The following is a 24,913-nucleotide window of genomic DNA, read 5'->3' on the forward strand; positions in this document are numbered from 1 at the left end:
TTGAGAAGAGAAAAGAAGTGTGGATTCAAGAAGATGCGTTGATTGTTTCCCTTTTGTGGAATTCGATGGAGCCACAGATTGCATAGATGTGTGCATCTAGATACGTGCAAGGAGATTTGAGATTATGCCAAGCTTCTATACTTTAGTAACATTACATGTATGTATATTTTTATCTGAAGAGTACTCTCAGTTACAACAAGGGGATAGGAGCATTTCAGATTATTTTGGAGAGATGAAGCATATTCATGAGGAGCTTAATTTCGTGCAACACTGCAACCTATAACTGCCAACGTTCATGAGATGCAGAAGCAGAGGGAGCTTATGACAGTCCTTCGGGTTCTACTGGGCTTGAGGCCCGAGTTTGAGGCAGTCTGGTCCTAGATACTTAGTATTGCTGATATGGCACCATTTGCCGATGTTTATTCTCGTGCCCTTCATGCTTTCTTTAGCACACATTCTCTTGCTCTTGCATCTAGCTTTGAAAGGACAGCCTTTGCTACACAGGATGCTTCTAGTTCTCTACCAAACAATTGCATAAGTTATCGCGGCAGTTTGAGTGGTCATGGTGGTAGAGACAGATGAGGTAGAGGCACTCCTCACAAGTGTACTCATTGTGGATGGAATAATCATACTGTTGAGCAGTGTTGGGATCTCCACAGTAGACCTTCACATGTTGCCAATGTAGCCACCACCGATTTCACATCTTTGAAGCGGCCAATGCAGCCACCACCGACTCCACACTTTTGGGCTAAGTGGGGGGCAATGTTCTATATCCATATTAGAGGAAGAGTATTCCAAGTTCTTACAGTATCAAATGTCACAAAAAGCTTTTTTCCCCTTGCATCTCTTGCCCAAATAGGTAATCTCATAGTATGTCTGTCATCTAGTACTTCTCATCTTAGTCCTTGGGTCATAGACTTTGCAGATCATATCACCTGTATACCTAACTTCTTCTTCTTCTTCTTCTTCCCCACTCTTCAATATCCTGCAAATTTACCTTATATTACTCTTGCTGATGGATCCACCACTGTAGTCAAGGGAATTGGGATTGTAAATCCTACTTCTATTTCTCTTTCTTTAGTTTTGTATATTCCCAAATTTCCTTTCAATCTTATGTTTGTTAGCAAGATTACTAAATCCATGAATTGTTCAGTGACATTCTTCATTGATTCTGTGGTTATTCAGGATTTGAAGACGAGGAAGACGATTGACGGAGGGCATGAAGCTGGTGGACTTTATCACTTTGAGCTGCTATCTTCTACCGCCTGCACTGCTTCTGCAGCACCTCTCCAAATTCATTGTCGTCTTGGTCATCCTTCGTTGGAAAAGTTAAAATGTCTTGTTCCTAATTTGAGTTCTGGGTCTAGTCTTGATTGTGAGTCTTGTCAGTTGGGAAAGCACCATCGGTCCATCGTGTGTCCCTTCGCTTCTTGAGTCAATAAATGGGCCGCAAGCCTTTTCATGTTAGTTCATTCTAATGTTTGGGATCCTAGTAGAGTTGTGTCCAACTTGGGTTTTTGGTACTTTGTAACCTTTGTGGATGATTATTCAAGAATTACTTGGCATATTTAATAAAAGATCGTTTTGAGTTATTTCATATTTTTGTGCCTTTTGTTCTGAAATAAAACTCAATTTGATTTGCTAGTTCGAATACTTTGAAGTGATAATGCTAAAGAGTATTTCAGTGCACAATTCACTACTTATATGACTTAGTTTGGTATTGCCATCAATCATCTTGTGCCCACACTCCTCAACAAAATGGGGTTGCAAAGAGGAAATCACTCACACCTTACTTTATCAAAAGCATGTAACTAAAGTGTTTAGGAGTGATGTTGTACTTATTGTTTGTTATCTGATCAACTAGATGCCATCCTTTGTTTTAGTGGCAAATCCCTACTCCATTCTCTTTCCTAATTCACCTTCATTCTCCCTCCCTCGTACATTTGGGTGTGTGTCCTTTGTTCATCAACTAACTCCTTGGGTGAATGAGTTGGATTCTTGTGTTATAAAATGTGTTTTTTTGGGCTACTCATATACTCAAAAGGGATATAATTGTCATAGTCCTATGCTGCATTGCTTCTTTATTTATGCCGATATTACCTTCTTTAAGTCTACGCCTTACTACACCAGTCTTTGAATGCTTCTGAGCTCGATGAGTCTCTTCCTCTGCATAATCTTCCAGATTCTACTTTGCTATCCTTGCCTAACCAACCATCCTAGTCTCCATGTAGTTTGAGTCCTTCTTATCATCTTGATCATCCTAATTTGCAGGTGTATTCACGACGGCAACTCCAAGGAAGAGAGTCCCCTCTAGCTTCTACTACAACACCCTTGGTTTCCTCTTCTGATGATCATATTTCCCATGATGTTGATCCTCCTATTGCTGTTCGGAAAGGTAAATGCACATGTACCCAACATCCCATTTCCAACTATGTTTGTTATGACTTCTTATCACCCTCCTATTATTGTTTTGTTACTGCTCTATCATTACTACCCTTCCTAAATTTGTTTCGGAAGCCTTAGCCCACTCTAGGTGGAGGAATGCTATGGTTGAAGAGATGAATGCTTTACAGGACAATGGCTCTTGGGACTTGGTATCTGTTCCTCTTGAAAAGTTTGTGGTTGGTTCTCGCTGGGTTTACATTGCGAAAGCCAACCTTGATGGTTCTGTGGCTTGTCTAAAGGTCCCTCTTGTTGCTAAGGGGTATACTTAGGTGTATGGTTTGGATTATTCCGACATTTTTCTTGGTTGCCAAACTTACATTAGTATGTATGTTCATCTCCTTGGCTACTGCTTGTCACTGGTCTCTGCATTAGTTAGATGTGAAGAATGCCTTCTTGCATGTTGACCTTCAAGAGGAGGTCTATATGGAGCAACTACTCGGGTTTGCTGCTCAAGGGGTGTCAGGCTTGGTGTGTTGGCTCAAGAAGGCACTATATGGTTTGAAACTATCTCCCAAAGCATGGCTTAGTCGTTTCAGTGCTGTAGTACTTGAGTTTTGTCTTCGATGGTGTGTAGTGGATCATTCTGTGTTTCATCGTCATACTTCATTGGATGGGATCCTTCTTATTGTTTATGTGGATGATATTATTATTACAGGTGGTGCTGATAAAGTGTTCAAAGTCTCAAACTTTTTCTACAGACTATCAAACCAAAGATTTGGGGACCTTTGAAATACTTCTTGGGTATAGAAGTATCTAGATCTCGTACGGGAACTGTTTTGTCACAAAAGAAGTATGTTCTTGATCCATTGGATGAAATTGGATTGTTGGGATCTAAATCGGTTGATACATCCATGGATCCTAACAGCAAGTTAGTGTCAGATATGGGTGATTTGCTACCTAATCTTGGACAATACCGGAAACTTGTTGGAAAGTTGAATTATCTCAGTCACATGGTTGGATATATCTTTTTCAATAAGTGTTGTGAGTCAATTTCTAGATTCTCCGAGGACAAGTCATTGGGATGTAGTAATTCGCATCTTTAGATATCTCAAAGGTGCACCTGGGGGATGTCTTTTATATCGTGATTAGGGTCACACTTATGTCCATGGATATACATATGTAGATTGGGCTAGATTGCCTTTTGATCAAAGATCCACAATTGGGTACTATACCTTGGTTTGTGGTAAATTGGTTTCTTGGAAAAGTAAGAAACAAACTGTGGTGGCCAGGTCAAGTGTTGAATCAGAATATAAATCTGTGGTTCACACTGCTTCTGAACTTGTTTGGTTGAAGAACATGTTGGAAGGATTGAGTTTTTCACATGCTCAGCCTATGGAGTTGATGTGTGATAATCAAACTGCTCTTCATATTGCCTCAAACCTAGTCTTTCACGAGTGGACAATGCACATTGAAGTTGATTGCCACTTTGTTTGGGAGAAACTTGTGCAGAAGCTCATTACTATTGCTTATGTGAAGTCTGATATGCAGCTTGTTGGTTTGTTTACCAAAGCTTTGGGGGGTGTTCGTGTTAAATTATTTATAACAAGCTAGGAGCATATGACATTTATGCTCCAGCTTGAGGGGGAGTGTTAGAGGTTATTTATGTCTTCTAGTATTATTATTAAGTGTGTTAGTATGTTAATTAGTGAGAGTTAGTAAGGTTATTATTGTCATTCGAATGTATTTAATTTGTATTATAAATAGAGGGAGAGACCTATCTTCAAGTTAGGTCATTCATTTTAATAGGTATTATTGCATTAGAATGTATTTAATTTGTATTATAAATAGAGGGAGAGACCCATCTTCAAGTTAGGTCATTCATTTTAATAAAAATATCAACAGAAACAAAATCCAAGTCAATGCCATAATTTTGGAAGTGATCCTAGCCTTCCAAATTGCTTTCTCCAAAGATAATGGAGGAGGGGATTCAGTAATTGTAACAGAAAAGATTTCCTAGAAAAGACACAAGGACTATTCCACTTCCAAGATCAAACATAATATCTAAGATGAGGGGCAAAAGAACTGAGAACATCCTTTTGGCTCATGAGCTCATTGACTTCCTCTTAAACCTACTGACCACATCCCAATTAACTAAACAATCTTTCTTACTAATAATAGATCTTAAACACTGATCCTAAAAACTGACATAATAAATGGAATACTCAAATGACATGCCCTAATAATTGTGATATGACTCCCACAAAGGAATATAGGCCTATTTCAACCCTTTTATTTCTTACCCACCTGCTCCCTCCACTGGATCTCAGAAACTAATTTTAATCCAGGTTTATTCTACAAAAGAAGGCCTGGATGTGTTAATGGACAAGATAAACTAGAACACTTTGAGGAGCCAAGCAGCCATTTGCTATCACGAAAAAAATTATTAAAATGAAAACTAGAAATGAAAACCAAAAACTAGAAACAAACTCTAAAACTGAACCCTGAGTCGGCACCTCATTTGTTCTTACATTGTCATTTTGCTTGGAGCATCTGGAATAAGTTATTTGGCTGTTGGGGTGGAAGGAATGGTGGCTCTTTCTTTTGAGGGTTTTGGAAGAAGGAAGGATAGGGCTGCTCTTTGGAAATGTGGAATATTTGCAGTGCTGTGGGGTTTATGGTTGGAGCGCAATGCATGCATTTTTTCAGGGAAAAAATTGAACAGGCAGTTGCTTTGGGAGAAGATTTATTACTTGGCTTCTTTATGATGTGTGTTGGCTTTGAATGCTTTAAGAGAGTGAGCTCTTCAGAAATTCAGCGAGATTGGAAGAATTTTTTGCTTTGATATTTCAGAATATTCTTTTGTGTTTTTAGTATCTTTTTCTCTGGTTTTTTCTAGAATTTTAATGGGAGGTGTCTTATGCTCTGCTTTGTAAATTCTTCTCTTTCTAATGAAATCTCTTCCTTTTCTATCAAAAGAAAAAAAAAACACTGAAAACCGAACCAGCAACCCATTAATATTTTTTAAACTAAAAAAAATAAAAAACTTGATTGAAAAAAATACTCACTTTTGTCTTTGAACTTTAAAAATATTATTATAAAATAAAATTATCATAATTATTTTACTTAATTATTATTTTTCAAAACTTACTTTTTGGTGTTATATGAACAATCTTATTATACATGGCAATTGAAAAATAGTGAAAAAAAATTTAAATGACTTCCATTATTTTTTAAATTTTAAAGAAATTTAATGGGTATTTTTATTTTAAATATATTTCGAACTCGCATGGACATTTTATTTTAATTTTAATTAAAAGATAATGTATATTTAATCCCAAAAAATTAATTATGGATATTAAAGTATTCTAAGTGTCCATATGGAATCATAGTAAAAAAATTATAAAAAAGATAACAAGAAAAAAAAATGAAAACAAAAAAAAAATTAAAAACCAAAAATAGAAACTAAAAAACGAAAACTAGTGACTTGGCTAATATTTTTAAAATTAAAACAAATTAAAAACTTGATTATGCAAATGTTCATTTTTGCCCTTGAATCAAGTAAAAATTACAAAAATATGATTAAAATAATAAAAATTAAAAATAATATAATAAAAGTAAAATTATTATAATTATTTTACTTAATTATTATATTTCAAAATTCACTTTACAAGAGCAATCTTATTGTACATGACAATTGAATAGTAAAAATGTTTCATAAATAGCTTTTATTTATTTTTTATTCATTTTTGAAATTTAATGTTCATTTTTATTAAATTATATTTTAAATCCATATGATCATTTTATTTTAATTTTAACTAAAACAGATGTATAATATGAATGATAAATCAAAAAAATTAATTTTGTACATTAAAATATTTTGGCATTCCGTTGTCAAAACTGAAAACCATAAAAGCTGATTTTTAGTTTTTTGCAAAAAATTTGAAAATTGACAGTGCAAACAAAAAACAGGCAAGTAAACAAATTTGTTTTCCTAACCTGACTATACAGAAACAAAACCAGAAAATAGAAAACCGAAACGATATCAAGCAGGCCCTAAAATATTTGAAAACCATAAAATTTGGTTTTCATTTTTTTGTTTTTGGAAACAGCTGAAAACTGTCAACACAAACAGAAAGCTAGCAAGATAAGCAAACTCTTCGTCATAATTTGTGTCTCCAACGAACAAAAATGAAAATAGAATCAGAAATGAAACAAAACAAGCCCTAAACTTTTCAAACCAATATGAAATACTCCATTGAGGAACTAGACTCCTCCATTCTCCCTTTTCCCATATTAATTTTTTTTTTGGTAACACTTGATCCATATTAATCCTTGTGATGCCACTCTTAATTACCAAACACTTTTTGAAGTTCTCTAAAAAATTTTTAATACAGCGAAGACTTTCTGAAATTGATGGCATCAACCTCAAATAAAAATTGTGTCATCTGCAAGTGAAGATGTGAGACCTGCAACTCTCCCTACCGGACTTAAGCTCCTTAATAACACCTAGTCCTTGAACCTGCATAACCATCCTACTCAAAACATCGACCTCCACAATGAATAAAAAAGGAGACGAATGATCTTCTTGTGGAAGTCTTCTACAAGCTTAATCCATTTCTGGGCTGCCCACTTACAATGGAAGATCTATTTGCAGAACACAGGACCTTGAATCCATTTTCTCCAAACCATGTCAAAATCCTCTCTGTCCAAATAATTCTAACACACTCTGTCATAAGCTTTCTCAAAGTCTAATTTTGAAAGAGGTAAACTGCAAAGAGTTTTTTGCAGGAGCTTTCTCATAGCCTAATTTAAAAAGATTTGAATATTTTGCAGATCCTAAAAGATATTTGGCATACTTTTGTCTTTCTTCTTGCACTCGTTTTCTTCCTGTCCTACAAAATTCTTCTTTTGTGGGACACCGAGAATTTTCACGTGGAAAACCTGTAAAGGGAAAAACTGCGGGACCGTAGTCTACTTCAAACTTCCACTATGATGATAATGGGGTTACAAAACTACACCCTAAGGTGGATACCACTCATAATCATGGTTTTAAATAAAGGCCGCGACCGTTACGTAAAGGTTTTTTGGGTTACCGATACCGTTACACACCGCGAAATCGGTGGGAAGAAAAATCACGGCCGTAGTGGCCGTTACGGACCGCGACCGTTACGTAAAGGCCGCTACGGCCGTTACGTAACCGCTACAGGACTGTTACACCAAAAAAATATTTTATTGTTTACTTTTTCTTCTCACTTTTTCTCTCTCTTTCACATATCATTCTCAATATACCAAGTGGCAAGAGGGGAAAAGATTATAATGAGGATGACAATGATACAAAATTTACTTTTTCTTTAAATACTCACAATAGATGCATTAATTAACAATTTCAAAATACTAACTTGTTAGGAATTTTTTTTTAATAATATTAGTAATGTGATATTTATGTTCTTTATTTTTCAACTTCAACCTTCTTTCTTTTCTAGCTATTTTATATTTATATTATTCGTATGTCTTATGTGTCTAATAGACTAATGGAGTGTATAATGTATTTTATTTTATTAATTCATTTAGCACACATAAGAATTTATCACAGATAAGAACAAAGAGAAGTATAAATACGCTCACACACGTAATTTTCTATCAATGATGGTTTAAAACAAACGTAAACTTGTTGCCCTTACCAAATAACTTAGTTACTCGAACTAAAGGGTCCAAAATACACTAAAACCCTTTCTAAGAATGGCCAAAAGCTTAAAACATGCAAGTACGCTAATATGCACAAGGTTGTGCGTGCTTCAAAAAAATTCACGGCCGTTACACCCGCTTCCCGTTATGTAACATCCGCTACTCCTGCTTCCCGTTACACCTGTTACCGTTACATTACGCTACCCGCTACCGCGATTTAAAACCATGCTCATAATACAAAAGCCTTTATTCTTCAATTTGTGGATAACGTCCTTCACAAGTTGGCTACTTCACTATTTATCTTTAAGAGTATACTAAATACTCTTAGCTTTCTCTGAATTTCTCTGATGCATATATTGATGCATATGAAGCATCCTATTTATAGGCAGTGTGCCTACGTGCAGAAGCTTTTGGCTTTGTCAATAGTGTTGTGCTATTTTCTTCAACAAAAAACGCGTTTGCTGCTTTTGCCAAAGTGGGTAGGCTGCAGAAGTTTTTCTTCTTCTGCAATTTGTCAAAAGAAAACAACTCTCCTACCCCCTTCTGCCAACTCTTTGACACATATTGGTTCCCTCCACATGGAGGGACCCATCAAATCTCTCCCTCTCGACAATGTGGAGGGTTCCATCAGTCCTGCAGTAGCTTTGCAAATTTCTAGTTTTTCTCTAGGTAGAGATTTTGTCATTATATCAGATCCGTTGTCGTTGGTGTGATTTTATCAAGCTGTAATAGCTTGTACTCCAACATTTCATGTATACAATGATACCTAACATCAATGTGTTTGGATCTGGAATGGAAAGCTGGATTCTTGCTTAGATGGATTGCACTTTGACTGTCACAATATTGGACATACTTTTCTTGGCTTTGTCCTAACTCTTTTAGGAACTTCTTCATCCACAGGATGTCCTTACAATACAACCTTTAGTAATTGCGATGTACTTTGCTTCTGTGATGGATAGAGCAATACACTTCTGTAGTCGTGATTGCCACAAAATTGCTCCCCCTGCAAATGTCATTAGATATCCAGATTTGGATCTTCTGGTATTTACATCACTGGCCATATTTGCATCTGTAAAACCTTCAAGTACAGGATTAGCATTACCAAAACATAAACATTGACTGGTTGTACCTCTAAGATACCTGAGTATCCATTTGACAGCTGTCCAATGTTCCTTACCGAGTTTTGAAAGGAACCTACTCACTATGCCAACTGCGTGAGCAATATCTGGCCTTGTGCATACCATGGCGTACATCAGACTGCTGATTGCTGCTGCATAAGGCACTTTCGTCATTTTTGATTTTTCCTTCACATTTGAAGGACACTGTCTAACACTCAGCTTGAAATGACTCGCAAGTGGGGAACTGACAGATTTAGCGTTGTTCATATTGAACCTTTCAAGAACCTTTTTAAACCAAAATTTTCGCTTCTGTTTGTCACAGGTAAATCTCATGCCGAGAATCTGCTTAGCTGGTCCCAAGTCTTTCATGGCAAAGGACTTACTTAGCTCCGTTTTTAGCTTGTTAATTTTGCTGACATCATGACCAACAATTAACATGTCATCAACGTATAGTAGCAAAATTATAAAGTCACCATCAGAAAATTTCTTGGTGAAAACGCAGTGGTTTGCAGTTGTTCTGTTGTACCCATTTTGCTCCATGAATGAGTCAAACCTTTTATAGCACCGTCTTGGTGCTTGTTTCAGTCCGTATAGACTCTTATTTAGTCTACACACAAGTTTTTCTTTTCCTTTAGCTTGGAACCCTTCATGTTAGTCCATATAGATCTCCTTATTAAGATCACTATGTAAGAAGGCAGTTTTCACATCAAGTTGTTCAACGTCCAAATTTACGCTGGCTGCTAAGCCAAGAACAACTCAAATCGAAGGCATTTTTACCATGGGTGAGAATATTTCATCAAAATCAATGCCTTTCTTTTGACCAAAACCTTTTACAACCAACCTTGCCTTGTACCATGGTTGTGAATTGTTTTTTTCATTTTTAATCTTAAATACCCATTTGTTCTTTAAAGCCTTTTTACCTTGGGGTAACTTTACCAGGTCAAATGTATGGTTCTTATGCAAGGATTTCATCTCCTTTTGCATGGCTTTTACCCATTCATTCTTGTGTTCATTATTAATGGCTTCCTGGTAACTCTCTGGTTCTCCCCCGTCAGTAAGCATCACATACTCACTGGGAGAGTATCGGCGACTTGGTTGTCGCTCTCTAATGGATCTTCTTGGTTGTGGTTTTGCTGGAACCTCTTCTGGGATTGGTTCCGGTTTAGCACTATCATCTGTTGAAGTATGATCATCAAGATTCTGATGTTGCTCCCCCGTCAACTGAACTTGTAGGTGGGGATACGGGTTTCATATTGACTAGAGCTTCATTTGTTTGTGACTTCTCTGGTTTCTCGAAATCTTCAATTGTTTGATCTTCTAGAAACACCACATTTCGACTTTTGATGATCCTTTTGTTGATAGGATCCCAAAGTCTATAACCGAATTCTTCATGAGCATAACCCATAAAGATACACTGCTTGGCCTTTCCATCAAGCTTTGACCTTTCATCTTTTGGGATATGAACAAAAGCCCTGCAACCAAATACTTTCAAATGTTTGTAAGAAATATCCTTACGTGTCCAGATTGCTTCTGGTACATCATAGTTCAATGGAACTGATGGAGAAAGGTTGATTAAATCAACGGCTATCCTCATTGCCTCTCCCCAAAAAGGTTTTGGCAGTTTTGCATTTGAGAGCATACAGCTAACTTTCTCACAGATGGTTCGATTCATTCTCTCTGCAACACCATTGTGTTGAGGTGTCTTTGGTGATTTCCCTAGTCTGATTCCAAAGCTTCTGCAATATTCTTCAAATGGTCCCCAGTATTCACCGCCATTGTCTGCACGTACACACTTTAACCGTTTGCTAGTTCCTCTTTCAAATTTTACATGAAATTGCTTGAATACATCTTGCACTTGATCTTTAGTTTTCAAGGCAAAGGCCCACACCTTTCTAGAATGGTCATCAATAAATGTTACAAAATAGATAGCGCCTCCAAGTGTTTTGGATCGCATCGTACAGACATCAATGTGTATTAAATCTAGGATATTAGCTTTTCTAGATGGTGGGGTGCTACGAAAAGCAACTCTGTGTTGTTTCCCATGATGCAGTCAACACAGGTATTTGAGGGTGTACCTTTGATTCTTGGCAAGAGTTCTTTCCTGGAAAGGATTTTAATCCCTTTCTCGCTCATGTGGCCTAGCCGCTTATGCCATAGCCCGGTGGGAACTTCCTTTCTTGTTGCATTTACCTCTCCTCTACATAGCTTAGTTTTTGTAATATACTGGGATGTGTTTTTCTTGCCTTTGGCTACCACCAAATTACCTTTTATGAGTTTTCACTTACCTTCACTAAAGTAATTATTGTAGCCGTCATCATCAAGTTTTCCGGCCAAAATCAAGTTGAGGCGGATCTCAGGAACATGTCTCACATCTTTCAAAAGTAATCTGCATCCAAGGTTAGTTTCTAAATAAATAATGTTGATTCCGGTAATTTTAGATGTACCTTCATTTCCCATATTCACACATCCAAAATCATTGCTAGTGTAAGATGAGAAAAAATCTAGCCTTGGGGTTACATGGTAGGAAGCACTTGAGTCAACTACCCATGTTGAATCTTGACTTGCAAGATTAACATAGTTTTCATCTTGTACAATGACAACTTCATCAGCGATGGTTGTGGTGTCATTTGTACGAGGCTCACCTTTGTTATTTCAATCCTAGTTTTTGGACCATTCCGCCTTTAATTTCCTACATTCTTGAATGAAGTGTCGAGGTTTACTGCAATGATGACACTTCTTGTCGTGTCTGAAGTTTGACTTTGATCGTCCTTTTTGACTTTGGCCACAAGTATTTTGACTTTTGCTTCTATCGCGCCATTCTGGCTTGTCTCGATTTTCTGTGACAAGCGTGTCAGACTCAGGAGTATATCCCTCGTCTTTTCTCCGAGACTCTTAGTTCAACATTAGGTCTTTTACCATTTCCATGGTAAGTTTGCTGTCAGGAGCTGAGTTGTCGACAGACACAACTACTGTGTCCCAACTCTTGGGCAAGGAACTTAGCAACAATAATGCCTGCAACTCATCATCTACCATCATTTTCATAGAGTTGAGTTGATCTACCATACCTTGGAACTCACTCCCGTCTTTGTACTTTAGGTTCACAAGTCGACGCATCATATTCGCTTAATTCTGTGTAGTTGTCCTCGCATACATTTTCTCTAATTTTTGCCAAACAATGTAAGCATTGTGTTCATTGGCAAAATTTTGGAAAATGCTCGTCAATCCATTGGCGGATTTGAGTGGCACACTTCCGATTTAGCACTGCCCAATCATTGTCTGCAGATGATGTGGAGGTTTCCTACTGGCATCGGTGACGACCGGCGTGGTCGATTTGTCACCGTCTTTATCATCTGTTGTAGTCGCCGATTTTTGGATCGGTGTTGCGATGGGCTTCCAAAAGTCTTTAATACATAAAATATCCTCCATCTTTGCCCTCCAGATTGCATACTTAAATGCAGTCAATCTGATCATGTTGTCGGTGCTCTCCTCCATTTAATTTTTAGAAACTGCGAACCTCGCTCTGATACCATTTTGTTGGGAAAAAAAAATATTGGAAATGATAAATTTCCCAAGATTGAATAGATAAAATTAAATGGGATAAAATAAATAGAGTAGAGAAAAAGGCGCTAAGAATTTTTATGTGGAAAACCCGTAAAAGGAAAAACCATGAGACCGTAGTCCACTTCAAACTTCCACTATGATGATAATGGGGTTACAAAGCTTCACCGTAAGGTGCATACCACTCACAATACAAAAAATTGTATTCTTCAATTTGTGGATAACGTCCTTCACAAGTTGGCTACCTCACTATTTATCTTTAAGAGTATACTAAATACTCTTAATTTTCTCTAAATTTCTCTGACGCATATATTGATGCATATGAAGCATCCTATTTATAGGCAGTGTGCCTACGTGCAGAAGCTTCTGCCTCTGTCAACAATGGTGGGCTATATTTTTCCTTCAACAAAAAACAAGTCTGCTGCTTTTGTCAAAGTGGGTAGGCTGCAGAAGTTTTTTCTTCTTCTGCAATTTGTCAAAAGAAAACAACTTTCCTACCCCCTTCTGCCAACTCTTTGACACATATTGGTTCTCTACTCTATTTATTTTATCCTATTTAATTTTATCTACTCTGTGTTGAAAAGGAAGGTGTATTCTCAAGAGGGGGGTGAATTGGGATTTTAAAATTTCTTTTAAATTTCTTTGATTAATTTTTTTTCAATTTATTTTAAGTTCAGCAACCTCACAATCAAAGTTGATTTCAATTACAAGTTCAGTGGAAAATTAACTTTGTAAAACTTTTATGAATGTGTATACCAAGTTGTATAGCCTGTTCAGCACCTCAACACAATCCAACCAACACAATCACAATACAATCCACACGAGAAAGAATTCAGCAATGCTGTCAAGTTTCAGCACTTCAGTAACTCAAAGTAGAGTTTGAGAATATTTGTTTGCTGATAAGAAGCCTTGTATTTGTGTACCTGTTTTCTCAATATAAATCACAATTCAACCTTCCAACAATCTTCCAAAACTCAAGACTTTAAATAAACCTTCAGTTAATTAGTCTTGGGTGTTAACCAATCAACGTACTTCCTTTAAGGTTTCTGCAATTTATATTGGTCAACCAACGTACTTCCTTTCAGTTTCCGCAATCCCAAAATTAAATTAATCCTTGGTTTATTTAATTTCCAATCCACCTAGTGTATATGATCAAAAAACTAAAATCCAACCATGTAGTTAACATGAACAGGAAATTAAATGAGAGCAGGGGAGAGAGTGAGACAAGAGTTTTTACGAGGTTTGGCTATACCCGCTTATGTCCTCTTCTTAGGCTAAACCACCAAAGGATTCCACTATAACAACTCCTTTACGGGCAGTAGCAACCTTACAATCTCTCCTTCAATAGGCTAGAGTACGCCTCTCCAAACGATACCCCACGCTTGGTCCAACAACAATTCAAGAACCTGAACCGTCTACAAAACAAAAACAAGTTTTGGTGTACAAAGATACTCTCAACAAGAGTAGATTAGTACAACAATTAAACACTGAAATATACTTCAATTCAAAATAATAATTGAAAGAGTTTGAAGCCTTTAGAAGTATATCACCGTGAGCTTTCTTTCTAGTTTGAAAGAATTCAGTATAGGCTGAGAATTGTGTGAGAGATTCCCAGCAAACTTCAATAGAAAATTCAGAAAGTAATTGCACAAGAGAGCTTTTGAGAGTATTGAGAGTTTTGAGAGCAAGAAAGCTTGATTGCTGTAATTGCTTGGTGTGTTTGAATCCTTAGCCTTGGGGAGGTCTTTATAGATGATTAATCAAGAGTATTTCGTGTTCCCCAAGTGACTTGGAGTGTTTCCCAAGTTTTCATAACGGCTAAAATTTAAAAAATCAAATTTGGAAAGTATTCGTTATGTTTAAAATTAAAAATCTCGAAGAGCCAGTCGACTGGAAAGTATGAGTCAGTCGCCTGGATCCATTTAAAACACTGAGATTTTCAAAGTCAGAGCGAGTCAGTTGACTAGAAAGAGACACAAGTCAGTCGACTGTGTCCTCTCGAGTTGTTTCAAAATCAGTTCAAATTTTTGTCAGTCGCCTGGAAAAGCCGTGTCAGTCGACTGGGTCCTCTCTGGTTGTTTCAAAATCAATTTAAATATTTATATTTGTCGGTTGATTGGGTAAACCTTGTCAGTCACCTGGAAAGACCAAAAACTGATTTTTTAATTTATTTCCAAATTCTTTTTGCTCTTTTGCTTTCCCCAAAATACTTTAAGTCTTTTGAAAAGCATTTTCCGGGGTTTTTCAAAACATTGTCTCTAGGTCAATGAGATTCGTAATGAGCTTCAAATCCAATCAAATTATCATTTGAATGAAGTACTTACATAGAGACTCTTCTTAAGACTTTAAAACACTTTCTAAGCTTGGAGTTTTCATTTTTGTCCTTTGTTGAGTCATTTGAACTTTGAGCTTCAAATTCTCTAAGCTTTTAGCAAGTCCTCTTTGATATTCATGCTCTCATGATCTTCAAGCTTTCATATTCCTTTTCCATGGAGTCTTGCAATCAGCTTTTGTATTCATTTGAACTTGAGCTTAATAACTTAATTCCTGAAGTTTCATCACTTGCAACAAAACATGTTAAGTGACCTTTTATTTGTTACCATTAAAACAAGATTAGTAAGCCATGTTAGGCCAACAATCTCCCCCTTTTTGATGATGACAAATAAGGAGCAAAAGTTAGTGAACCTTGATAAGGCTTCCCCTTACAATAAGCATATTTTTAACATTGTTTTGCAAGTACAATATATTCAATAGTATCAACTTCAGTTTTTTTTATTTCATATCATAATTATTTCAATATGTCATCGTATATCATATAGCCAATTTTGCTTTTATGTTTCGCTAAATATCTCAATTTTGCTCAATCCTTCTCCCCCTTTTGACATCAATCAAAAAAGAGAAAAACAACAATTAAAGATATAAGGTAGACACAAAGGCATACAGCCTATGATATCATCTACATAAATTTGGATTATAAGCACGTCATCCTTCTTAGTTTTGATAAATAAGGTATTATCAACCTTTCCTCTAGAAAACCCCTTTTCTAGCAAGAATCAACTTAGTCTTTCATACCAAGCCCTAAGGGCTTGTTTTAAACCATATAAAGCTTTAGTTAACTTTTGCACATAATCAGGATTTTGAATGTCCTCAAAGCCCGATGGTTGAGCTACATATACCTCTTCATTTATAAAACCATTTAAAAATGCACTCTTTACATCCATTTGATACAATTTGAATTCCTTATTAGATGCATAAGTTAAAAGCATTCTTATTGCTTCCATTCTGGCTACGGGAGCAAATGTCTCATCATAATCCATTCCTTCTTTTTGGTTGTATCCTTGAACTACAAGTCTAGCTTTATTTCTTACCACAATTCCATTTTCATCCTTTTTATTTCTAAATACCCACTTCGTTCCAATAATTGAATGGTTATCCGGTTTAAGAACTAATTTCCATACTTTATTTCTTTCAAATTGATTTAATTCTTCTTGCATGGCTTTTATCCATGAGTCATCACTTAGAGCTTCTTCAACATTCTTAGGTTCATCTTGATATAAGAAAGCATAATAATTACATAGATTTTTCAAAGAAGATCTTGTAGTTACACCTCGTGATGCTTCTCCTATGATTTGATCTTTTGGATGATTTCTTACATATTTCCATTCTTTGGGTAATTCAGAATTTTCTATAGCATCATCATTTGAATTTAATTCATTTTCTTCTTCTTTTGCTTCTACAATTTCTAAGTCTTCTGGTTTTTGAGTATTTTGAACTTCTTCAACATTTATTGTTTTATTAAATGGATTTTCTTCATCAAATGTTACATGAATTGATTCCACAATTGTAAGAGTTCTTTTGTTGTAGATTCTAAAAGCTTTGCTCTTTAATGCATATCCTAAGAATATACCTTCATCGGCTTTTGCATCAAATTTACCTAAATCATCTTTATCATCTAATACAAAGTATTTGCATCTCAAAACATGAAAGTAAGATATGTTAGGCCTTCTACATTTCCAAAGTTCATAGGGAGTTTTATTTAAATTTGATCTTATTGATACTCTATTTATCACATAGCATGCGGTATTTACCGCTTCAGCTCAAAAATATTTTGGTAGCTTATGTTCATTTAGCATTGTTTTTGCCATTTCTTGAAGAGTTCTATTTTTTCTTTCAACAACTCCATTTTGTTGTGGAGTTCTAGGTGCTGAAAAATTATGATTAATTCCATATTCATTACAAATTTTTTCAACTTTTTTGTTGTTGAATTCTCTTCCTTGATCACTCCTTATATTTGAAACACTATATCCTTTTTCATTTTGAAGTTTCTTGCACAAATGTATTAATATGTTACAAGCTTCATCTTTGGAGGCAAAAATAGTACCCAGGTAAACCTGGAGTAGTCATCAACTATGACAAAAGCATATTGCTTACCTCCTATGCTTTGAGTTCTAGTAGGACCAAACAAATCTAAATGAATAAGTTCTAAGGGTCTACTAGTAGAAATATGTTTCTTCTTTTTAAAGCTTGTTTTAATTTGCTTCCCAAGTTGGCAAGCATCACAAATTTGATCTTTTATGAATTTTGTATTTGGTAAACCTTTGACTAACTTCTTTCTAGATAAGTTTGATAATAGATCCATGCTTGCATGTCCTAGTCTTCTATGCCAAAGCCAACTGACTTCATTCATGGCAGCTAAGCATGTTACATCTTGAGAGATTAAGTTTTCAAGGTTTGTACAATATACATTATTGACTCTATAAGCTGTAAATAACACTTGATGTTTTTTTGGGTTTTGAACTATGCACTTATCTTGCTTAAAGACTATATCAAACCCTTTATCACTAAGTTGACTTACGCTTAGAAGAATATGCTTTAATCCATCTACTAACAAAACATCATCAATTGTAAGGGATGGTTCTTCACCTATTTTACCAATCCTGACGATTTTACCTTTAGCTTTGTCACCGAAGGTCACATACTCTCCATCTTTTGAACTAGGGTGTTGAACTTTGTTCTATCCTCGGTCATTTGTCTTGAACACCTGCTGTCCAAGTACCATTTTTCCTTTGATGGAGTGGTCCTAAAGCATACCTACAAGGAAGGATTTACGGTGTTACTTTTGGAACCCAAACTTTCTTAATTCTTTTTAAGTCATATCTATTTTTAGTGTTCACTTTCCATTCATTTTTTATTTTGACATACTTCTTTTTAAGTGGACAATTAAACTTTATGTGTCCCTTATTCCTACACAAGAAGCAAGTAGTGTGTTCATGAATATTTGTAGATGATGTACTAGCATAGTATTTTGCTTCTTTTACAAAATATCCCATTAATAAGTTCTTCTTCTTTTTGTTTTCAATTCCATTGTAACCAGTTCCTTCTTTGTTACTAATCATCCTTTGTTGTCCAACCATCTTTTCAAAATTCTCTTTTCCTCTAGTAAAATTATAAATGATTTTGTATTTATCTTCAATTTTACTTTTAAGATTACTTATTTCTAAGTCTTTCTTGTTTTCACCGTTTACTTGTAGTTTCACCAACTCTTGAGTCATGTTGTTTATTTTCTTCATTAGGTCATCAATATGAGATTCCTTTTCTTTTTCAGCTGATTTAGAGGATTCTAGCTGATTCTTAAGATTTTCAATTTGTTCTTTCAAAGCTATGTTCTTTTTAGTTACTTTAACGAACCTATTGTGTAAGGCGAATAATTCAACTTGGATTTCCTTGTATGAAGGCATGCTATCACATAAATCATTACAAGACTCTCCACTAGATTCTTCCGATGAACTATAGTAGGAGTTTACCTCAGCATTGAGCGCCATGAAACACATGTTGGCAACTTCTTGTTCACTTGATTCATTTTCTGATTTGTTCGAGCTTGTATTATCCCATGTAGCTTTCATTGCCTTCTTTTTCTTCTTCTTGTCTTTCTTTAGCTTTGGATAATCAGGTTTAATGTGTACGACCTTCTTGCAGTTATAACATGTAGGTGGTTCATTCTTAGTTTCTTTTGTGTTTGTTTCTCCTTTGTTAGTTTTTGATCCTTTAAACTTCCGAGGGAATTTCCTATTCTTTCAGAAAAAATTTCCAAGTCTTTTAGTAATGAAGGCTAGTTCGTCATCATCTAATTCATTATCTTTGTCTTCATCACTAGAACTTTCTTTGCCAGCCTTAAGGGCCATTGATTTCTTATTTTTATTATTGTTCTTTGAATTTCTTTTGTTTATTGCCATCTCATATGTGAGAAGGGATCCGAGTAACTCATCAAGGGAGGTATTTTTCAGGTTTCTTCCTTCTGTGATTGCTGTGGCCTTAGGTTCCCATATCGGAGGGAGCCCTCTAAGGATTTTTCTAATCATTTCATATGTTGAGTAATTTTTCCCTAAAGCATTTAAGGAATTTATTATATGAGTAAACCTAGTATACATGCTAGTGATAGTTTCATCTGGATTCATCTTAAAGGCCTCATACTCGCTAGTGAGCATGTCGATTCTACTATCTCTAACATCTACCGTTCCTTCATAGGTTACCTCTAACTTATCCCATATTTCTTTAGCCGACTTACATGCCATGACCCTATTGAATTCATTAACGTCTAAAGCACAATATAGTGCATTCATGGCACTTGAGTTTACTTGCATCATTTTCTAGTCATTATTAGTCAAATCTCGTTCTTCTTTAGGCACTTCTTTACCATCTACTAATTTAGTAGGAATGTAGTCACCATGTGTGACAACTTTCCATACTTTCCAATCCATAGTTTGAATATAGATTCTCATTCTTTATTTCCAAAAGGTGTGGTTTACATTGCAAAAAATAGGAGGTCTAGTTGAGGATTGTCCCTCAGCAAAAGGGGATACACCTAGGTGTGCCATTTTCAAGTTAAGATTTGCTATAATCCTACTCTGATACCAATTGAAAAGGAAGGTGTATTCCCAAGAGGAGGGGGAGGGGATGAATTGGGATTTTAAAATTTCTTTTTAAATTTCTTTGATTAATTATTTTTTAATTTATTTAAGTTCAGCAACCTCACAATCAAAGTTGATTTTAGTTACAAGTTCAGTGGAAAATTAACTTTGTAAAACTTTTATGAATGCATCTACCAAGTTGTATATCCTGTTTAGCACCTCAACACAATCCAACTAACACAATCACAATACAATCCACACAAGAGAGCAATGCTGTCAAGTTTTAGCACTTTAGTAACTCAAAGTAGAGTTTGAGAATATTTGTCTGCTGATAAGAAGCCCTGTATTTGTGTACCTGTTTTCTCAATATAAATCACAATTCAACCTTCCAACAATCTTCCAAAATTCAAGACTTTAAATAAACCTTCAGTTAATTAGTCTTGGGTGTTAACCAATCAACGTACTCCCTTTAAGGTTTCTGCAATTTATATTGGTCAACCAACGTACTCCCTTTCGGTTTCCGCAATCCTAAAATCAAATTAATCCTTGGTTTATTTAATTTCCAATCCACGTAGTGTATATGATAAAAAAATTAAAATCCAACCACACAGTTAATATGAACAGGAAATTAAATAAGAGTAGGGGAGAGAGTGAGATGAGAGTTTTTACGAGGTTCGGCTATACCTGCTTACGTCCTCGCCTTAGGCTAAACCACCAAAGGATTCCACTATAACAACTCCTTTATGGGCAGTAACAACCTTACAATCTCTCCTTCAATAGGCTAGAGTACGGCTCTCCAAACGATACCCCACGCTTGGTCCAACAACAATTCAAGAACCTGAACCGTCTACAAAACAAAAACAAGTTTTGGTGTACAAAGACACTCTCAACAAGAGTAGATTAGTACAACAATTGAGCATTGAAAAATACTTCAATTCAAAATAATAATTGAAAGAGTTTGAAGCCTTTAGAAGTATATCACCGTGAGCTTTCTTTCTAGTTTGAAAGAATTCAGTATAGGTTGAGAATTGTGTGAGAGATTCCCAGCAAATCTTAGTAGAAAATTCAGAAAGTAACTGCACAAGAAAGCTTTTGAGAGTATGAAGAGTTTTGAAAGTAAGAAAGCTTGATTGCTGTAATTGCTTGGTGCGTTTGAATCCTTAGCCTTGGGGAGGTATTTATAGATGATTAATCAAGAGTATTTCGTGTTCCCCAAGTGACTTGGAGTGTTTCCCAAGTTTTCATAACGGCTAGAATTTAAAAAATCAATTGGAAAGTATCTGTTATGTTTAAAATTAAAAATCTCGAAGAGCCAATTGACTGGAAAGTATGAGTCAGTCGCCTGGATCCATTTAAAACACTGAGATTTTCAAAGTTAGAGCGAGTCAGTCGACTAGGAAGACACGAGTTAGTCAACTGGGTCCTCTCGGGTTGTTTCAAAATCAGTTCAAATTTTTGTCAGTCGCCTAGAAAAACCGTGTCAGTCGACTGGGTCCTCTATGGTTTTTTCAAAATCAATTTAAATATTTATATTTGTCAGTCGACTAGGAAAACCTTGTTAGTTGCCTGGAAAGACCAAAAACTGATTTTTTAACTTATTTCCAAATTCTTTTTGCTCTTTTGCTTTCCCCAAAATAATTTAAGTCTTTTGAAAAGTATTTTCCGGGGTTTTTCAAAACATGGTGTCTAGGTCAATGAGATTCCTAATGAGCTTCAAATCCAATCAAATTATCATTTGAATGAAGTAAGGTCTTAAATTTCGATTTTGACTCAAATTTCGAAGCTCCAAAAGTTATAGAAATTTCGACGGAAATTTCGATTTCTATGTCGATTTCGATTTCGATTTGAAAAAATAATGGAAACTAGTAGTAAAACATGGAATTCTTTGTGAAACTTTAGAAATGGTTAACAAACATAAAAATATAAGTTTTAAGACTAATATATTACAAATTAAATACATCTATGTTTTGTATGAGGTGGAAAAGTTGTAAAATAGTATGTGTATCAAACATATTTGTAAGATAATGTACATTAAACATATTCAGTTAATGCAAAAGAAATTCATAAATTATTTAAATATTATTTATTGTACAAATATTGATAATTTAGACATAAATGGTTAAATAAAATATTACTATAAGTTTATTTTTTCATATAATTTCAAAAGCACTTGTGATAACCTTTTGTTTTAATAAAATAAATAAAATAAATTAAAAGAGAAATTTAACTTCACTCTCGAGGTTTCGATAAATTTTGACAAATTTTGCTAAAATTTCGAGGTTTCGATAAATTTCGGATGATTCGTTGAGATTTCGACGAAAATTATGCAAGATGGAAAGAGACTGCCATTTCGATTTTGAAGGTGACGGAAATCGGAAATTTCGACAATTTCGTGGAAATTTAAGACCATGGAATGAAGTACTTACATAGAGATTCTTCTTAAGACTTTAAAACACTTTCTAAGCTTGGAGTCTTCATGCTTGTCCTTTGTTGTGTCATTTGAACTTTGAGCTTCAAATTATCTAAGCTTTTAGCAAGTCCTCTTTGATATTCGTGCTCTCATGATCTTCAAGCTTTCATATTCCTTTTCCATGGAATCTTGCAATCAACTTTTGTATTCATTTGAACTTAAGCTTAGTAACTTGATTCCTAAAGTTTCATCACTTGCAACAAAACATGTTAAGTGGCCTTTTATTTGTTATCATTAAAACAAGATTAGTAAGCCATGTTAGGCCAACATGGGCTTTGGAAATTTATCATTTCCAATAATTTTCCCAAGACAACTCTCCCTACAGGACTTAAGCTCCTTAATAACACCTAGTCCTTGAGCTTGCATAACCATCCTGCTCAAAACATCGACCTCCACAATGAATAAAAAAGGAGATGAATGATCCCCTTGTGGAAATCTTCTACAAGCTTAATCCATGTCTGGGCTGCCCACTTACAATGGAAGATCTATTTGCAGAACACAGGACCTTGAATCCATTTTCTCCAAACCATGTCAAAATCCTCTCTGTGCAAATAATCCTAACACACACTGTCATAAGCTTTCTCATAGTCTAATTTTGAAAGAGGTAAACTGCAAAGAGTTTTTTGCAGGAGCTTTCTCATGGCCTAATTTAAAAAGATTTGAATATTTTGTAGATCCTAAAAGATATGTGGCATACTTTTGTCTTTCTTCTTGCACTCTTTTTCTTCCTGTTCTACAAAATTCTTCTTTTGTTAAAATACCAAAAAATGAAAAAAGAAAAAAAAAGAGAGATACTTGTTGCGCTCAAAGCCTTTCTTTCAGAAAGTGGCTTTTGTAGTGACTTGGTTATTGCGGCCAAAGCCATTTTTTGAGCAACCATAACTTAATTTCTAATAGAAGGTATGCACTATCTGAAAGGAATCCTAAGAGCCTAAGCCAGTAAGCCCTTGATGTATGGTAGGGTTAAAAAGACATGTTTTGTTTTTTTGTTTTTTTTTCATTTCTACATATTTTCTCTCATTTGTATAACTTTGAGGCAGTCACATGTAATGGTAAATTTTTCTTGTTGCTGACTGCAGGGAGCTTCTTTCTTTGGCTGATATAGTCACTCCAAATTTGAAGGAGGCATCTGCTTTACTTGGTGGTGTGAAGCTAGATACAGTTGCGGACATGTGTTCTGCTGCAAAATCAATTCACAGTATGGGCCCATGGTTAGTTCTTTAAAAATGATTTACTTTTAGTTCTTTTTTTTTTTTGGGTAGGCAATAATCTACTTTGTGTAAGCCAATCATGCTCAACTAGTGAAACTATAGCCATCCCTCTCGCTATCTTTTGGTGTGCTTGGAAAGAAAGAAATAAGAGAGCCTTCAACTACTCTGCTTCAGATCTGCAAAAAACAGTGGTTTGCTGCTGTTTCCAGTTGGTTTAGTGGGTAAACTGTTAATGATCATAATGTAATTCTTGATATTTGCGATACTTTACAGTGGGGTTGATGTTTTGCACCATGGGTTGGCATCCCCTTGATGCCTTCCTAATCCATTTCTCTCTTTACTGATTAACAAAAAAAAAAAAAAACTTATTTGTGTAGATATCTCTGGTGTGGATTCATAATGGTTGAAATTCAGATTGGGTGATTTCCAAACTTTTCTTTCAGAACTGATTTCCATTGTTTCCTCTTGCATAAATCTTAGTAGAAATTTTTTTTATGTTTTGTATGTTGTGGAGTTCTGCTCGATAGATTAAGTCATTTTCGAGACACTCCGAAAGACCCTTTAAGCATAATGTTGTGTTGAATAGACTTTTGGTTTGTTTTTCAGCAATGTACTGGTCAAAGGTGGTGACCTTCCTGCTTCATTTGATGCCATTGATATTTACTTTGATGGTATGCTTAAAATATTCTTTCCTTATGCAATAACAGTTTTTATAAAATGCCAATGAGTCACTCTCTGGGGCCTGCCAGGGTTGGGGGGTGGGGGGAGGGGTTTATCACTTACTGTGTCCTACGTTCTTGTAGGTGAGGATTTCCATGAGTTACGCTCGTCACGTGTAAAAACTCCTAACACTCATGGAACTGGTTGCACTATGGCATCATCCATAGCAGCTGAGCTAGCAAAAGGTTCTCAAATGCTACCAGCTATTAAGGTAATTATTTATATCTTTGTGTTTATGTTTCTGAAATAACTGTTAACAGATAAAGTGATGTTTCAAGTGTTAACAGTTCAAAAGGTGCAGTTTATTAAGGAAGCATGGAGAATAAGAAATCCTTCTAAACAAAACAAAAATTCAAAAAAGAAAGAGAAAAAAGATACATACAAAATGATCAGGCTAACAAAGCCATGACTGAAGATTAGAGAAATCAAAACTACTAAAAGCCAGCAAAACAAGTAGAAGAGAAAGCCCATATCTAGGCGAACACTTACCAAATCAAAACAATAGAAGGTCAATCTTGAATAATGTGAGCATTCCTCTACACACCACTCTAAAAGCAGAAAAACATTGGCTAAGACATTTGTATTTTTCCATATTACAAATAAGAAAGGCAAGTTAGTATCCATGTCATATAAAAATATCTTTGTTCTGTAAAAAAATTAAGTTGAGAAAAATAAGATTTTTAGAAATTCAAGAACACGAGACTTGTATTTCTCAGCACCTAATTCTTAAATGCTCCATGTTGTAGGATTGTGAATTGGGCATTGACAATCTAGAAAACTAGCCTATGTTATGTCTCCCTTACAAGGTTTACTAGCAGCAAGTCACTTGCATATAAACATTAAGCAAGAGCGATGCTT

At 35.3% G+C, this 24,913-nt stretch overlaps 1 protein-coding gene across 1 annotated transcript in view; it reads left to right on the plus strand.

Annotated features, from left to right (window-relative positions):
* The window catches only part of LOC131164607 (thiamine biosynthetic bifunctional enzyme TH1, chloroplastic), a 68,993-nt gene that overhangs the window by 16,108 nt on the left and 27,972 nt on the right, over positions 1-24,913 (plus strand). The window contains exons 6-8 of the mRNA XM_058121912.1: positions 23,204-23,335; positions 23,942-24,006; positions 24,139-24,266. Coding sequence (XP_057977895.1) covers positions 23,204-23,335; positions 23,942-24,006; positions 24,139-24,266 — 325 coding nt within the window. The remainder of the gene's footprint in view (positions 1-23,203; positions 23,336-23,941; positions 24,007-24,138; positions 24,267-24,913) is intronic.

Source organism: Malania oleifera, chromosome 9 (genome assembly GCF_029873635.1).
Source record: "Malania oleifera isolate guangnan ecotype guangnan chromosome 9, ASM2987363v1, whole genome shotgun sequence".
NCBI classification, from domain to species: domain Eukaryota; kingdom Viridiplantae; phylum Streptophyta; class Magnoliopsida; order Santalales; family Ximeniaceae; genus Malania; species Malania oleifera.